Consider the following 18379-nt stretch of genomic DNA (forward strand, 5'->3'; position numbering starts at 1 on the left):
ATGTGTCTCTGAGCTATTGAAAACGTAGGCCCAAGGCCTTTCTCAGCTTTACTGCTCCCCAGCTCTCGATCTCCCATCGCGGGACTGTATGATGAATGATTTCCGCCCCAGTGTATTCACTTTGCATTTTTTTTTTTCTGAATTCAGTCTCTTTCACCCACCTTTCCAGGTCTCTCCGGATTATTTCTCTGTCCTCTCTGCATGTCGGCAGTAGAGCCGGTTGGACATTTTTCAGTTAAACGTCTTTTTTTTTTTAAGTCAGAAAATGCCGATTTGCCAAACCCAAAACTCGCGGCAGAAATGTGCCGGCTTCAATGACATTTTGGTGCAGGATGGCATTTCTGGTGCGATAGAGAGAGACCCATAGCAGTGGTCAGGGCACACGCCTGGCAGATGGGGGATCCAGTATCAAGGTCCCGCTCCGAATTAGCTGCCAGGTGAGTGCCCGAACCACTGAGCGATTGGCTCTGCCGGCCTGGCTCTCTCATAGTTTGGTTCCAATGCAGAACGAAATAAATTTCAAAACCTCGACATTTTTCATGAAATCTGCAATGCCTCCTGATTCAGTATCCTCTGCAAAGGTCAATGACACGCCGTGACCATGGGGATGGGGTTTCCGGATTAAATACTTGGTCTCTCATCCTCAGAACATGTATTATAGCTACCGTATTCACTCATCTAAACTCACCCCTCCACCAGTGGGACCGGAGTCAGGAGAGAGCCTGGAGGGGTTTGGACATGGCGGATTTACAGCGCAGACCGGTTCACTCAGAGACTTTCATACACAGACCCAGATCAAAGGCATACCGGTGCCTAACTCCCATTGGTTTCAATGATTTCAACTCCCATTGGTGTCAGTGGGAGTTAGGCACCTAAATTCATTTCAGGAACTGGGCTGTAGAGACACAGCTGGATCTACAGGCCAAGACACATCCAGAGATCCCTGCACTTGGAAACATACTGGAGTCAGTTTATGCTCCGGGAGACACACTCCTTATCGCTGCTTCTTTAAGGCAACGTAGGGTGAAAAATTCCCCCAGGGACCCTCAGAGCGGAGGGCCCATCTGCTGGAAGAGCTCTGCACCACCTCCCCATTGGTAGCGACACATCTGCTTGTGCTTTTCCCCTACCTGAGTTCGCCCTCCTCTCCCTGAATTTTCTCTGGAACTCAGACCTGGTGACCTCAAAGTTGTCCAAGGAGGAGACCCTGCGGAGTTTGCCCCCGGGGCGAGGCCGAACCAAGCCCCAAGCAGCGTCAGACCCCGGTGGGCCCAAGAAGGGAGGCTCTCGTTTCAGGGATGAGTGATGCACGGTGGGGACGGCCTCCAGGCTCGACCTCCTCTCCTTTTCCAGGAGGGACTCGGTCTCTGACTGGACACAGTTCTCCTTGGGAGGAGTCTTCAAGTCCCTCAGAATCAGGGAGTCGCCCCTGGGCTTGAAGACAGCCAGGAGAAAGCGTTTGGTTAGGAGGAGTCCTGGAATGCTGTGGCAGGAGGGGAGGAGGGTCAGGAAAGAGGAAAGACAGAGGGCCGGGTAGCGCTGCCGTGTCGTGGGTTAAACTCCCGCTGGGACCAGAACTGAGCGCACCTTGTTACATGGCTAATGGAATCCCACCAGCCTCAAAAGCCTGCGAGCCCCGACTCCATGTACGACTGCGGGGCCCACCAACAACGTCCTGTTCCGTTAAGCCTGGCTGAGCATGGGGTAGCTTGCAAGGTATTGCTGAGCCACTAGCAGAGAGTAAACGGGCCGGAGCAGGAGGAAAAGAGGAAACCCCAGAAGTGGATTTACCTGGCACGAGGTGGCTTCTATTCACAGTGTTTCTAGGACCTAAGGCATGAGAGTGAAAAGCTGAACATGCCCTTTCCTCTCCCCATGGCCTGCTGAGGGAGTTTAAAGAACCAATGTACTAAGTCCTTCACTTGCGGTTGACAGATGCTGCCTAATACACACCAGAGAGCAAGACCACTGGGGAAACTGCCAGACGTGCAGATTCAGTTATTCACAGGTTTTCCTCTCCCACCCTCTCCTCGGTGCCTGCTAAACTCAGGTTTTTGGAGAGTGAGGCGAGGTCTCCTGACTTAAGAGACTTGTATAATGACAAGCCTGAAAAAACAACCAACCCCTAGCCCGGAACGCACGCTGCATGAAATCTCGGCGCCTCAGAAGTGTCATGTTTCTGCCTCTGGGCCCAACAGAGACCAGGCCCCAATGATTTAAGGAGTTTCCCCGCTGTCAGCCAGGGTAAAAAGCCCAAATTGCACATTTCAGGCTCTCGCAGGGTTTGGCTACCAGAAATACAGTGCTGTCCGTGACTCTTCTGAGGGAAACCAACCCAACCCCACCTCACCCCAAACACCCTGCCAAAGTACTGGCATTAGCTCAACTCTGCTTTGTCCGCAGAGATTCTGCACAGCCCCCGCCAGGCCATTCTCCAGGCTGCTGGCCTCCATCACCGCGCTGTTCCTCAAAAACCTTCACTCAGCTTCCGATGGAGCTGCGCTTTTATTCTGCGGCTCACAGCCTTTTCTGGCTAAGCAAAATGGATCATGGAGATCGGAATTTTATTACCTCCAACTCTTTTGCTGATGGCCCCTTTGCTCTTGATAGGCAGCTATCCCTCAGGGAAGACTCCACTCAAGGCAATAGAAAGTCAGCTTGTCCCAAAGGCACTTGGCAACACTCCAGATGTCTTCTATGTGGACATACTTAGAGCCTTTGACAGCCCAACAGGTGCCTTCTACCTATATGTCTCTAGAGCTTTTGACAGCCTAGCAGGTACATTCTACCTGTATGTACCTACAACCTTTGACAGCCCAACAGGTGCCTTTTACCCAAAACCTACCTACAACGTCAGGCAGCACAGCAGCTGTATTCTCTCTTGACATACCAAGTACACTTGACAGCACACCAAGCACATTGTACCTGGACATACGTAAAACATTTGGCAGCACAGCAGATGCCTTCTACCTGGCTGTACTTAATGCTTGGCAGCACAACGAGTACCTTGTATCTGGACACACCTAGAACATTCGAAAGCACAGCAAGTGCCTTGTGCCTGGATGTGCCTAGAACCTTTGGTAGCACAGCAGGTGCCTTCTCCCTAGACGTATCTAGAACGTTTGGCCACACAGCATGTTTTTGCTACTTGTACATACCTGGAACATTTGCAGTAGCCAAGAGGATAATGAGAACAGCAACCTCTTAAAAAGTTCTAATACTAACAGGTCAAGAATCTTTTCCCTACCCCATTAAGTTGATGCAGTCATGACTGTTGCTGGCCCTAATGCATAGGGACAATGTAATCTTTGCTTGTACAATAGTGGGGAAGAGCTGGACAAGATGACTCGTTAGAATGTATTTGAAACCCAGGGCTTATGATAATGCATGGGGTGACACAAGAATTGGCAAGGCAATTTTAAGAAATGTGTAATTTCAAGGAATATTTGCACCAAAATTTTGGAGTTTTGCCCATTGATTTCTACCAGATCCACGCAACTCCAAGTGCCACCATCTCAAACCAGCGCTATGTCCTTTCTTAAGAGCCGTGTATTTGTGCAATGTTTCCAGGCTCTCTTCCTACCCAAATGGTTCTAGAATCTGTTAACGCTTCGACAGAGAAAGTCCTAACGAGCTCACCCCTAACCCTAATCCAAACCCCTGGGGGTTCCAAAAGGCATTTCTCACCGCTGCACTAAACTGTGCTGCCACCCGAGAGCAGTGGTATGAAGGCCTGTGTGTGAATGCACATATGTAGTTGTATGTATATATGTACCACTTCTTCCTCCTGGTTGGAAACAGAGCTGTTCAGCTGTGCACCACAGCCTACGTACTGCCAGCAGCTAATGGAGATTCTCCTTCACTTCTAGTGGTAAGGGCTGGAGCTCTCAACGCAGGAGGTTCTAGGGTCTGTCCCCACTGAAGTTCCGAGCAACAAAGGCAACAACCACAAAGTCCCTACCTAGCCACAGCTTTGGCTCAGGGTTTAACCATTAAGAGAAAGACACTAAATTCAGACACCACAGCTGCTACTGAAGGGGGCAGGGTGGGGAGAGCCAAGGAAGAGCGCTGGGTCCTGACCTAATGTATCAGCTTATATCGTACAAAGTCTACGGTTACCTTTCCATAGTCAATGGCTACTCCATCAAACTCACTGGTGGGCAGAGATTTCCGCTGGATTTTGAGTCGCCGCAGGGACGGGAGACTAAACTTCAACCTCTTACCTTGACCTTGTTAAAAAGAAAAAAAACAAACAAAACACAAGAGACACAAATGTAACCTAGCTGCAGGTGAAGCCAGGTGCCCTGGACAAAGCGGGTGTGGGGGAGGGAGACACGGGGGGGGGGGGGGGGACAGGGCCAGGGACACAGCCGAGCTGTGCCCAGCCACGGGGAGGCACCCATGTGGGTGGCCTGATCGGACGGCTGCCGATGGCTGCGATGAACATTTATCTGCTCTGGATTCCGCTGTCAGTTCTAGAGTCTGGCTAGCAGGGGCAGAATCGACGGGCGGCGAGGCTGGGCCGTCCCAGGGCCCGCCAATGGTAACATTAGGTCACTACCAGTCCAGGACTGCCTGGGATGGGTGTCCTAGAGAGGAACGGTTCTGTATCCCAGCCCCCTGGCTGCCTGGACTCTGCCGTCACCCAGTCCAGTGACTAATTTGTGCCAGGGTTTAGCTCCGGCACCTCTGGTGGCAGTTCATAGCCCCGGCACCTGCCGCATCAGTTATGAAAGTAAATCATTGCTTGAGCCTCGACGCCTCTTTCGTTACAAATTAAGCACGGACACAGTCCCTGCACTATGCCACAGAGACCAACTCCTGGACATTCGCAATGATCAGCTGGGATCCCACAGTGAAATCCAAGTTTCCTAGTGCCGTGCAAGGCCACGGGGAGAATTTCACTGGTGACAGGACCCAGAGCTCGGAGCACTGGCTCCATCCCACCTCTGTGTCCAGTTTATAAGCCCAAATGCCTCCCCTTAGCGGGGTGGACACATTAGGTCATCCTTTCTCCTGGTGCAGTCAGATGTCATTAGCTCATGGGACCTTCTCCCAACCCCTGCCCATGAGAGGAGAATCCTCGTGTGGATTCTCTCCCCCAGGGAAACGCTAGCACTTGCCCTGATTTATTTGTCCCACCCAAGCTGGGAAATATACAGCTGAGATTTCCAAAGCCATCTAAGGGATTCGGACAGAATGGGAGCAGAGCATCTAAATCTCCTAGGTGGGCTTTGGAAATCAGCCTCTAAACCTACCACGCACCAAAATGATGTGAGAAGAACATCCATCGGGTTGCGAAGCCAAGCGCTCCAAAGCTGGGGATTGCTAGAGTTAAGGTTGCCTGTGCCCACGCCTGCGCTCCCTGCTATTAATGCCCCGGCAAGGAGGAGGAAGAAGCTGCTGGATCTGAGTGCAGAGGGGATACAAGCCGTATCTGGGAAAGGAGCAGGGGGAGTAGATTGGGACAAGGGGTGTGGGAAGGTGGGAGGACTGGCAGTGGGGAGAGGGAAACTGGGACTAGGACTTGGGATGGGTGTAAACTGGGATTGGCTGGGCAAAGAGATTGAGGAAAGGACCTGGCGGGGACACTGAGATTGGAGGAGCTCAGGGAGGGCAACTGGGAGCCAGTAGGGCTGGGGGATGTGGGTAGGGGGTGGAGAGGGTGACTAGAGGCCAGCGGGGAAAGACAGAAATAGCTCAGACGAGGAGCTGGGAGAGGGAAAATGGGACTGGCTCAGCAAGGAGACTGGGAAGCAGGAGGGGAAGAAGGGGACTGGGAATCTGGAGCGGGACACTAGGCCTGGCTAGATAAGAAGAATGGGGCTGGGATAAAGATCCCAGGGTGGGGAAGAGACTGGACTGGGATCGGTTGTGAGGTGGGGAGGGGCAGAAGGGATCAAGCTTGCAGAGAAGAGGCAGAAGGTTGAAGCCACTAGAGCCCACTCCCCTCCAGAGGCTGGAACGGAACCCAAGATTTCCGAGTCACACCATTGCTCTGCTGTCAGCAAATAATCTGTGATACCCACTGGCAAAGTGTCCCATCCTCCTCTAGTGCTGGCCCACACAACCTACTATTGCTATCAGTTTACTCCCTGAACTCATATGACAGAAATCTGTGCAGTGAATCTAGAGGTTCCAACCCTGCTGATGACCCATGTCGGTGCCGGTCTGATGTCACAGGATGGAATTTCTGTTTTTTTCAGTTTGCTCTTTTAAAAACCTGGGAAATTACCCACAAAAATATGTTAATAGAGCTTTATTATGGTTGCAAAGCCCTCAAAAGTTAAGAAATGCCAGAGTTAAGGTTGTCCGTGTAACCTTAATTCAGCCCCATTGTGCATATGCATTACGATACAGCCTCTAATTACATGATCACACGCTATTTCTTCCAGTGGACCCCTGCCTCATTCAACGCACAGTATGGCCCTGCTCAGGGGATGAATCAGGGTTGTGTAATAAAGGAGGCAGTTGGCTGTAGGACCTTTGCCTCATTTGCTGCTGAAGTTGGAAGGTGGGGTGGATAGGATAGGGGATTGCAGGCACAGAAAGGATGGCTTCATGGTTAATAAGGCAATTGAATGGTGTTCTGGAGACCTGGAGTCTACCTCTGCCCAGGTCACAAAGTTCCTGTATGATGCTAGGCAAGTCATGTAAACCAAACTTTTCACAGGTGGTCACTAAAGGCATGTTCCTCATTTCCTGGCTATCTGACTTGAGACTCTAGATTTGCCAAAGTGCTGAACACTCCCAGCTGCAAGTGAAGGCAACGGGAGCTGTGCTTTGAACATATAAAGGTGCTATATAATGTTAAGTACTCTGAAAAATCCGGTCCCACATACCTCAATGTGAGCACCCAAAATCAGTGGCAGTTTTGACTTCAATATCTCAGTTTCTCAGTTCCTGTCTGTAAAATGGAGCTAATACTGCTTCTCTGCACAGGGGTGTTGTGAAAATACATTGACTAATGTTTGTGAAGCACTCAGGCCTAGACTTAAATGGGAGTTAGATACCTAAATAGCTTGTAGGATCTGGGCCTCACAGTATTGGGTTAAGCGCCATAGAAAAGCCAAAGAGAAAATGAATAGGTCTGTATTGAAAGCCGGCTTTGAACAGTGTGCAGTACATAAGGCCCAGGGCCACACACCGAACAGGGAGAAAAGAAAACATTGAATAGCTGCTCCCTAAAGGAGCATCATCCATCTGAATGAGGCAGGGGTCCTGTGGAAAAAATAACGTGTGAGCATGTCATTAAAGACTAACATAATGCATACACACCGGGGGGCCGAATTAAGGTTGTAAAAACAGCCTTAATTCTGGCATTTCCTAACTTTTGAGTGCTTGACTTTGCCACCTCAATCATTCTTTTATCATAGTGTGTGTGTGTGTGTGTGTGTGTGTGTGTGTGTGTGTGTGTGTGTGTGTGTGTGTGTGTGTGTAATACAATACATAATGTGCATAATCATATATATATAAAAAGCATATATGTACCATACAGATGTAATAGAGTATTTTAAATAGTGTACAAGTAATAGATCAATATATACAGCAGAACCTCAGAGTTACAAACACCTCAGGAATGGAGGTTGTTCGTAACGCTGAAATGTTCGTAACTCTGAACAAAACGTTCTGCTTGTTCTTTCAAAAGTTTACAACTGAACATTGACTTAGTACAGCTTTGAAATTTTACTATGCAGAAGAAAAATACTGCTTTCCACTTATTTTATAATAATAATAATAAATAATTAATGGAGATATCCCATCTCCTAGAACTGGAAGGGACCTTGAAAGGTCATCAAGTCCAGCCCCCTGCCTTCACTAGCAGGACCAAGTACTGATTTTTGCCCCAGATCCCTAAGTGGCCCCCTCAAGGATTGAACTCACAACCCTGGGTTTAGCAGGCCAATGCTCAAACCACTGAGCTATCCCTCCCCCCAGGGAGGGATATTTTGTTAGTAGTTTATGGTTTTTGTTAGTAGTTTATGGTTTTACTAACATTTTGTTAGTAGTTTATGGTTAACACAGTACTGTACTGTATTTTTTTTTTTTTTATCTCTGCTGCTGCCAGATTGTGTACTTCCGGTTCCAAATGACGTGTGTGGTTGACTGGTCTGTTTGTAACTCTGGTGTTGTAACTCTAAGGTTCTACTGTATTATTTAAAATATTGTACAATTCATTGCTATATTTACAATATACTTACCATCTATGTTTTAACATAAGTATTAAATGTACTATTAATAATTTTGTATATTTATACACAAAACTATGTATACACATATATAAATCTACATTACTTCATATATAAACTAGTAATATATTCTACACGTGTAGAATTGTTATATAAATCTAAACAATTATTAATTATTCACCTAGACATGACAGATTGCCATTTATACATATATCAACATATGTATGGATAGTTTTTGTGTATAATTATGAACGATTATTATTAGTACATTTAAAACTTTCATTAAAGCACAGATAGTAAGTGTATTATAAAAATTACCAGTGTAGTGGAATTGCACGTCATTTAAAACCTATGGTTGGTAACTAGATTTTAAATAAGTCATACTCACACATGCAAATACATATGTACAAGTATGGATATATTTCATACCCACACGCACTGTATATTAAATAAATTGTTTTTTTATAGTGGCTCAAAATCGGCCTGTTATCATTGCATCTAAAATCAGTATATTTCATACTTTTAAAGTATATCATGTTTTTAATATGTACACCTCTACCCCGATATAACGCGACCTGATATAACATGAATGCGGATATAACGCGGTAAAGCAGTGCTCCAGGGGGGGCGGGGCTGCGTACTCCAGTGGATCAAAGTAAGTTTGATATAACACGGTTTACCTATAACGCGGTAAGATTTTTTGGCTCCCGAGGACAGCATTATATCGGGGTAGAGGTGTATATATATACACACACACACACACACACACACACACACCCTCTTAATGCATCCATATATACATATATAATACTTTTATTAAGATCGGTGTAAGCTTATTTAGCTGTATGGATAGATACAGAATATTATATAACATAGCACACTATAGCAATTTAAATGTATTACCATACGTGTTTAGAAAACAGCATTTGATTTTTAAAAGGTTATGATGCCTTTGGAGATACTACGCACCTATCTCACCTTTAGGTGCCTAAATTCCTTTGAAAATCTGACCCTTCATCTCTCCTTGCCTCACTTTCCCATCTGTACAATGGGAGTTATAATTCTGCCCCTGCAAATACTTATTACGTTCTAGCTATGCTGCTCAATTTCCCCACGTAGCCAATCGGTAAGGTCTCCAGGGCAGCCGCTGTTTCTTACTATGTATTTGTGCTGTGCCTACACAGTGGGTGGAGGTTCTACGCAGAAGAGTGCTACAAACAATATAATCAATACTAATAGATGTCTGTGTGTCTATAATAGAGCGTTCCGGCGAACATCTCTGAAATACCACGACACGTGGCATCGAGCCTCGTTTCAACACAGGGACAGCTCGAAGCTTTGGGAAACCCAATCCGACACAGGAAGAAAACACTACAATCCCTGTATTGTTCGTGCACTCAGGGTTGACTACACTGCACTCCAATCAATGGAGACATGATTAGGTGCCGCCCACACCCCAGCTTTTAACCAGATTAGAACTGGCCCCCGGATGCTGCTACAGTTGCAATGTAGATGGGCCCCAGACCCCAATTTCAAAGCCGCTGGAGAGCAGCGGTGTTTGGATCGAGGGTTACTCCATCTCTAAGAGAGAAGAAGGAATATGTTGTAGCCATGTTGGTTCCAGGACAGTAGAGACACAAGGCGGGTGAAGTGACAAGCTCTGTGGGTGAAAGAGACAAGCTCTCGAGTGAGTCCCTTTCCTAGACCTGGAGGGCTCTGTGAAGCTCAGACTCTTGGTCCCTTCCACCAACAGAAGTTGCTCCAATAAAGGATATAGTCTCACCCACTTTGTCTCACAGGAGGGACAGACAGACACATGCTCTATATGGGCCAGCAAAGGGATAGCTGGCACTGGCAGCAGGACGAGATGCCAAGGCACAAATGCCCATCCCGCTCATGCTGTCGGAGGAAGGAATGTGGTGCCAGGCAGCCGCAGAGCAGTGCAGGGACCCGATCCTGGTGCATGTGGTGGGGTCCATCCTCAATCCACCACCATGTGTCCCAAGGGATCACACTCTGGCTGTGCCCAGGCCCCCCATCCTCTGGCCACCATTACATGGCTGAGTGGTCCGGTCAGAGCCATAGGGCTGGGCCTTTTAAACGCTTTGCTGCTGGCTTGGAACGCGCGAGGAGGCTCCTGAACTCCCCGGGAGGCTGCATTTCTGCCACCAAGCATTGGAGGGGCCCTGTGCCCCTTAACGCAGCAGCAGTTTGTTTGCAGAGCTCCCCGTGCTCCCCGCTAGCACAGGGATGCGGGTGGGCAGCTTGGAATCTCCCATGGACATGCCCCCAGATCACCCAGCTCCTCTCGGCCCTGCCTGCAACAACTGCTCTGTGCTTCCGCTACAGTGGGCAACAAAGCGGTCACTTGCCCAATGGGGCTGGCTGAGCACGGGTCTGAGAAAGGGCCCAAGGCCGCCAGCTCCGCATAGAAGAAGAATCCGTGCCGGCCCCTCCTAGGAGATAATTCTCTCCTTGCATGGGGGGAGGAGCAGCTCCAGCCCCCGGAGATTAGGAAATGGGAGGTAAGCCCTTTACAGCGACTCTGCCCATCACGTCCATTGACAAGACTGCAGGGATCTGGTCCAGTGTGCAGGTGGCACCGCTGCTCTCTGCTGCATGGAATCAGAACTGCTCAGCTGTGTGTCATAGCACTTATACTGTTAACAGAGATTCCTCCTTAAGCTAAGCCACAGGGCCTAAGCGCACATTCCAAATCAGGAGGTTCCAAAGCCTACTCCGCTGCCATCATCAAGTTCCAAGTGGCTGCTGTGACAGCATAGTGACAACCATGAGGTTGCTAGGTGGCCACAGCTTGTTATTGATGTCTCGGCTGTAAGGCTGGGGAGAGCCAGATGCATTATATGCTGGAGAACGCTAGAGAGAGGTTGGGGAGGAGGGGCAGTGGAGGAGCTTGCACAGAGAAAGAATCCAGCATGCGGGACTGGGCCTGTGGTTCTTTTTTGGGCTTTCGCCAAATGCCAGAGTTCAGGCTGGCCCGTTCCGAACAAACGACCTGTTCAAATCTTCACCTGGCATTGGCTTTCACTAGGGCCAGATTTTCAAGGACCTGACTGCCACAACTGGGGCCAGATCAGAGCTCAGTTCCCATTTAGGCACCTAAATAAGGACCACATTCTCAAAAGAGCCCAGCATCCAATGTGGAGGGAGGGTGACAGGGCTAAGTACTGCTATGCTGAAAGGTGCTAATGGCTCCCAGGGATGGTCTTGAACCCAAAGACTATCACAGACCTTCTTAAGCCAACGGTGGTGCCAAGTACTCTTTTTTTTAGGCTCAACAGAAGCAATCAAGCCCCTTTATGTAGTAAGGACAGCTGCACACAATGGGGGCTACCACCCAAGGACTAGGCTGCAAAACAGGTCAGAGCTAAGCCAGGTAGATTAACAGGGTTTTCCCTCGTTGCAAACACAGTGGCTAAGATATCAGTTGCAGGGTGGTGTGAGGAACCAAGCCAGCAGAAAAACACAGTTGTGAGCATGACCCTGAAAAGAAGCAGAGAGACAGAGCTCCTTGGGCACAGAGCTCGCTGGAGTGGCAGACATGGGAATTTCTGAGCAAGGAAACTGCATGCTGTTCTTTGTTTCCACTGTGTTCAGGGGAACAGGACTTTGTGGACATTTCTTTGCAAATATACAAGTTTACTCCAAGAATAGACCTGACTCACCTCTCAGATTTTTCATCCAAATGTAAACAACCATGCAAGGCCCTGAATTTTGGCTAACTGCTCAGGCCAAAAGGGACAACAGTCCTGGGCTAACCAAACTGCGTTAGCTGACCTGGGCTAACCACTGACCAGCCAAGATGAACTAGTTACGGTAGCGAAGCAGTTTCAGTTATAACCTCTTCCCCACCCTGCTCTGTAACTTTCTGGCACATTCTTTTTTAGGGGCCAAACTTTCCATGCTTGTTCTGAGCAGAAAGGGTGAATCTGTAATGCCAACTTGGAGGAGAATCTGATCAGTCAAAGTCTGAATGATGAGAAGAGACACCCAAAACCAAACTTTTCTACCTGTAAAAAAATAATATTTCCCCACACCACAAACAACTTCAACACAGAAGGAGTCTGAATCTTGCCATGCAGATAATGATCATGCTGGAGGATGTCTGAGACCAGGCTGATAATAGTGAGATGAGACAGAAAAATCCCTTCTGATTATGTGCATCTCGAACTCGGTTACTCTGTCACCTCTGCGGTGCGTCCAGGGTGGACTATGTATTGTGACAACCTGCAAAACTCGTGACTTCACCGCTCCTAATAAGTCAAGCTGAGACGTGTCGATGCGGTCATGTGACAATGGGACAGAATCTCGGAAAAAGAGTCGCTTTCTTCCAACACTGAACAAGGAACTTTACTGGAATCAGGAAAATGCTCTCGCAACTTCACTGGAGAGCTTCTGTCAAGACCGGTGGCTCTGAACCTTTTCAGATTCCTGTACCTCTTTCAGGAGTCTGATTTGTCTTGTGTACCCCCAAGTTTCACCTCACTTACAAACTACTTGCTTGTAAAAATCAGACATAAAAATACAAGTGTCACAGCGCACTGTTACTGAAAAATTGCTGACTTTCTCATTGTTACCATAGAATTATAAAATAAATCAACTGGAATATAAATAATTGTCCTTACTTTTCAGTGTATAGTCTATAGAGCAGTATAAACAAGTCATTGTCTGGATGAAATTTTAGTTTGCACTGACTTCAACAGTGGTTTTTATGTAGCCTGTTGCAAAGCTAAGCAAATATTTATCTGAGTTAATGTACCCCCTGAAAGACCTCTGCGTACCCCCAGGGGTACACATACCGTTGGCTGAGAATCACGGGTCTAGAAGCTTTCTTTAAATAGGGAGCTGGAAGCCAGGCAAGAGGGGGTAGAGAAACGGGGCACATATCCTTCCCGAAAACACTGCACAGCATCCGGAATATCGAGGTGACACTGGGCTGGATTCTCCACTGTCCTGCCTGGGGTCTTGCCATTTGCACCAGCGACAAGTGCGTGTAAATGTTTCCACTCTGGCATGGTAGCGTTGTACACCCATTTTGCACTTGGGTAAATAATTACCCAAGGCGCAGGGCCGTGGAGAAGCAGGCCCTCAAAGGACAGCACCCAGCCTTTCCCAGTATGCCATGATCTAAATCCCCTTCCTGATGGGACTCCAATGTCCCCCATAGAGTGGCTTCCGCTCGCATCAGCTGGAATCCTGGCCCGTTGTCACTGGCTCACGCTGCGACCAGCAGAGAGGAACCACGGACACCGCGGGTACCCCCCTGGCTCCTGGGTAGCCGCTGTAACTCTGCACACAGGCACAGCTCTCACATGCCAAAGGCCAAGAGCAGAACTAGTCTCCTAAGCAACAGCAAGCACAGCATATTTATATATACATATGCCTTGCTCCAGCTACTTTGCATGCTGGCCAGATCTACCCTGCCTGCCCCATAAACATCTGCAGTGCTGTGGGCACAAGCTTCCATTTGCCCGTTGTTTTTTAAACTCCACATTGCTACAGTGACCTTGAGTCTGAGGCACTCACTGTAGGCAAGGGCTCACAGCACCCACTCACTGAAATGCAGCCACCTCTGGGGTGGAACACAGCTCACAGCAACCTCGGCCAACCTCTTAAGGCAGGAAATGGAGAAGAATTCCCATCTCCCAGAGAGGCTAGGGGAGGGACTGCAATTACCCAGGCTGGAATCTTTGAGGGATGCCAGACTCACGTGGAAAGCACCATAGGATCTTGAACAACCGTGACAGGCCAGGTGTATTTCTCGGCTGGAAAACAGCCCCTTGGTGGCTCCTCACCCCCTGCTGGAAGCGTTTGTTCAGCACTGGCTCAGAGGGCCGGTACATATAAAGCAGCCCCATGGCACTCCCAGGGTGTCTCCCATCCTAGCACTGAACGTGTTTAGTTGGTGAGACAGGTGTGATCGCCGTGCAGAGCGGCAGGGCTGCACTAGAAATAGACAGACCGTTTATGCGAGGGAAGGGGGAGATACATGCAAAACGTGCTGGGCTGTCAGTTTCTTAGGAAACTAACATGCTCTGAAAACCGATCCCTGATCTTGGCCCTCCAAAGGGCAGCCGTGGCACATGAGCTCTGGAGTACAGGGGATGATGGCTGTGCCGGGGAGAGCAGCGTTGGAGTGTCTAGCCAGGAGCCAGCCGAACGGAGTTTGTGACGTGTCCCTGGGGTCTCATGCTGTGGGTCCAAGACTACATTACACTGTCCCCTCTGAATTACAAGATCTGCGCATACGATCTCCACCTGCCGGGGTAGCCCCGTATTACATTTGTATTGGACAAAAAAATGTTTCTAGCTCGCACCTTCTGAGGATGGGTTTTAGAGACTCACTTAAGCCAATCCTATTGAGAAGAAAACAAATCCAGAACCCCGCTCACCACCTGCTGCCACACGGATTCACACTGATTCCACGTACATGTGAGCATATGCAACAATCCAGCAAACCCGCCTGCAGAACTGGCTGGATGTTTAACACACACGGCAAGAGCACACGACACAATGTCCTCCAGTCCAAACATATTTAAAGGGCAGCATCCCACCTCCTGATCCCAGGGGAACTTGACCAGCTCTGCTGGATTTTACATCTATATTCTCTCCAAGGGGTGACGGAATTCACAGAGATGGACAATCCACCAGATTGGAAACGTTTTAGACTAGAGAGAAGATGGAAACTACTTTGGAGACCTGGGTTCTGTTCCTGGCGCTGCCAGTGGGCTGCTGTGTAACCTCTGGCAAATCACTTCATCTCTCCAGGCCCTTACTGACCTTCCCACACTTTGGGACAAGCACGGGCTGTTATTCTGTGTCTGTACGGTGCCAAGCCCCATGGGGCTCTGCTCTCGGATGGGAAATCTAAGAGCTGCTGTAAGCATAAAATATCAGCCACAGAATTCAGCCCCCTGGGGTCTGGCTCCCAGAGACCTTCACCTCCTCCCGCTCCCCGGAGTTGAGAGAAGGACAACACCCCCGCAATGTGAAATGCACAGCGGTGCTGTCCCTGCTCTTGCTTCCAGACTCCCAGCCCCAGCATGGAAGCAACGGGGATGCAGTGACCCGTGAGACGACATCGGACCTCACACATCAGCGCCAAGGGAAACAGGGCAAGGAAGGGACATTATCCATGGTCGCTCCAGCCAAGCAAGGGGTGAGCTGGGGAAACAGGACCCAGCTTCCAAAATCTTCCTTGTCCCCTAACGCTGAGGTCTCAGATCAGCCTGCTGCTCTGAGTTCCCCGAACACCCCTAGAGCCCAGTGACGGAACAGACTGACAGCCACCACTGCCTGACACATCCAACCCCCTTTCCCCAGCTCCCCATCAGGCACCTGGCTGGCTGGGCCACGCTGCAGCACGAGGGGAAAGGATTCCTTCCTGCGCCCTCAGAAGATCAGCTGATAGTCTGAAGCATGAGAGCTGCTTCCCCCGCCCCCCGATAGCATCAAGACTAGTGTCATTACAGGTCATTGACGGTAGGGTCTGTCTCCTGAGACTGAGGCTGGCATGCCGGGGTGCATCTCTCCAAACCAACAGACAACATTAAACCCGAGAGAGCGTTAGGATGATGGCCTTGCCAGTTGGGGGGGGGGGGGGGGGAGAGCACGGACTCAGCTTTCACTGGAAATCCTGACCTCGGTGGGACCTCCCTCCAAGCTCCCGAGCCCCGTGTATGAACACGAGCCGGCAGCAGGGGCGGGGCTGCAAAGGGACCCAGCAGGGCCGGCAGCAGATGTGCCAATTGGTGGAAGAGCAACAGCGATCCCGGTCAGGAGGCTGTCTCCAGGCAGCGTGCTGGAAGAAAAGGGCTGAGCTGGGTCCTGAGCACCAGGCAATCAATCCATGGAGGGCAAGAGGACAGGGGGATAGATACTGTAATTTAATGGCGGTACCTCGCTAGAAGCAGAGTATGTACAGAGTGTATATAGGGCACAGGGGTAGGTGGGGGTCTGTACAGAGGCAGAGGACGGTGAGGTGTATAGATAAGAAAATACAGCTATAAGCAATGTATGGGCAAGTTATACAAAAGCTAGCTAGAGAGGAGGCGCGGCTGTATGCGAGGCAGTTACAGGCAATGGATGGGAGGGACGGGGGTACCTGCTAGCAGTACAGGCCCAGTTTGGTGAGGTGGGAGGGGTGGGGGCGGAGGAGCTATTGGGGAGGGGAGGGTTGGGTGACAGGCAAGGCGGAGTTCAGGTACTGTGTGGGGAGGTCCAGTCCCCTCTGAGGGGAGTTGGGGCATTAGGACACATCTAGGCGAGGTGTAACCATGTGCGCGCGGGGGCGGATGCGGATGCAAAGGGACAGGGAGGTCCGAGGGCAGGGCTTCCCCCGGAAGATGGGTTCTGCCTCAGGATCCCCAGGACTCAGTTTCCTCTCGGCCAGGGAGATTAGGCTCCATCCGCCTCCCTTTGCAGAGCTGCCTCCTTGTCTCGCTGTATCACAGCTGGGGAGTCGCTCTCCACGGCTCCAGAGTCTTCAAGATCGTCCTTTGGCAACACGCCGCCTCCCAGAGCCAATCGGCAACGAGGCCACCGCTTGGTCAGGAGCTCAGGCCCCGAACCAGGCCACCAGCCCCACGGCTCAGGCACCTCCGAGTTCCAGAGAAAATTCCAGGGTCGGCTTCACCAAGCGGAATCTACACAATCCCCCGCCCTCCCCCCCATCCCCGCCTGGGGACCCCGGCTCTCGCTCACCTTGGCGCCAGCCCTGGGACAGTCGCTGGTGGAGACTCCGGCTGGCGCTCTTGGCGATGAGCTCGGCCAGGTCCTCGAAGTTCAGGATGAACATGATGACAGATGCTTCCTCGTTCTTCACCGGGACCACGTCCACCAGGCACCGGAGGCACGATGCTGCCGTGGGAAAGGGAGCAGGGGTCAGATCGTAGCAGGGGGAGGAGGACCTAGAGCATCCACCATCACTGCAACCCACCCCCCACTGAGTACAGCTCATGCCCTAAAACCTGGGAGGAGAGATCACCAGGGCAGGGTGCCCTCTGGGTATGAACAGGGTCGCCCCATGCTACCGCTGGGCATTCCCATTCGACAGCTAAGCCCAGTGAGCTGAGCTCTGACATATTCCCAGAGCCCCCGGCAGGCAGCGCGCTCTCAGCCTGCAACAAGCCACACCCACCTCCCCGCAGGCGTCAGCCTGATGCTGACCCACGGCTGGAAGGGGCAGCAGATTCTCTGGGGGTGCAGCGGGAAGCTCCGTGGCAGAGCAGTGGCTGGGTCAGATAAACGGCAAGACAGGAGGGTGGGGGCTGCTGGAGGCATTTGCCAGTGCAGCAGCCCTGCTTGTGATGGCCACCATCTTACCCGACAGTGGGGCAGATACCAGGGACCTCCGGAGCTACGACGCATGGCTCCCTGGCCAGCGCTCTAAGAGTTAGAGGCCCATATCACGTCAGGCTATCAATAAAGAGTTAAAGGATGGGAAATTAATCCATACCAATCAACATGGCTTCATGGAGGGGAGGGATAGCACAGTTGTTTGAGCGTTGGCCTGCTTAAACCCAGGGTTGTGAGTTCAATCCTTGAGGGGGCCATTTAGGGATCTGGGGCAAAAAATCTGTCAGGGACAGTACTTGGTCCTGCTAGTGAAGGCAGGGGACTGGACTCGATGACCTTTCAAGGTCCCTTCCAGCTCTATGAGATAGTTATATCTCCATATATAAAAAATGGACAACTGGGCCTAGCCAGACAAATTTGGCATTGTACTATGAGATTACAAGCTGGTTTGATAAAAGTAATTGCGCTGATGTAATACACTTAGACTTCTGGCAGGAGTTTGAGTTAGTCCTGCCTGACATTCGGCTTCAAAAGTTAGCACTATACCAAATCAAAATGGCGTGCATTAAATAGATGCAAAACTGGCTAACTGATGGATCTTGAAATGTAATTGTTCATGGGGAATCATTATCAAATAAGAGCGTGTCTAGTAGGATCCCACAGAGATCAGTTCTCAGCTCCGGGCTATTTTTATCAGTGATCTGGGAGGAAAAAAGTGTTTTCTAAGGAGCTCAAAGTGCTGAGTGCACACTGGGAACTGAGCTCTTGAATATCTAGCTCCAACTGTGGGTACTGAGGACTTGGGACTCTGGCCCTGAGTTTTTTGAAAAATGTGGGCCTACGTGGCGTGTCTTAGCCAGTGCCGATTTGAC

General features: G+C 50.1%; 1 protein-coding gene across 1 annotated transcript in view; it reads right to left on the minus strand.

The window, feature by feature from the left end:
• KCNH6 (potassium voltage-gated channel subfamily H member 6) overlaps window positions 1-18379 on the minus strand; it is a 99132-nt gene that overhangs the window by 36134 nt on the left and 44619 nt on the right. The window contains exon 3 of the mRNA XM_065422540.1: window positions 16862-17069. Coding sequence (XP_065278612.1) covers window positions 16862-17069 — 208 coding nt within the window. The remainder of the gene's footprint in view (window positions 1-16861; window positions 17070-18379) is intronic.

This window comes from Emys orbicularis, chromosome 25, assembly GCF_028017835.1.
Source record: "Emys orbicularis isolate rEmyOrb1 chromosome 25, rEmyOrb1.hap1, whole genome shotgun sequence".
In the NCBI taxonomy this organism is placed as follows: Eukaryota; Metazoa; Chordata; order Testudines; family Emydidae; genus Emys; species Emys orbicularis.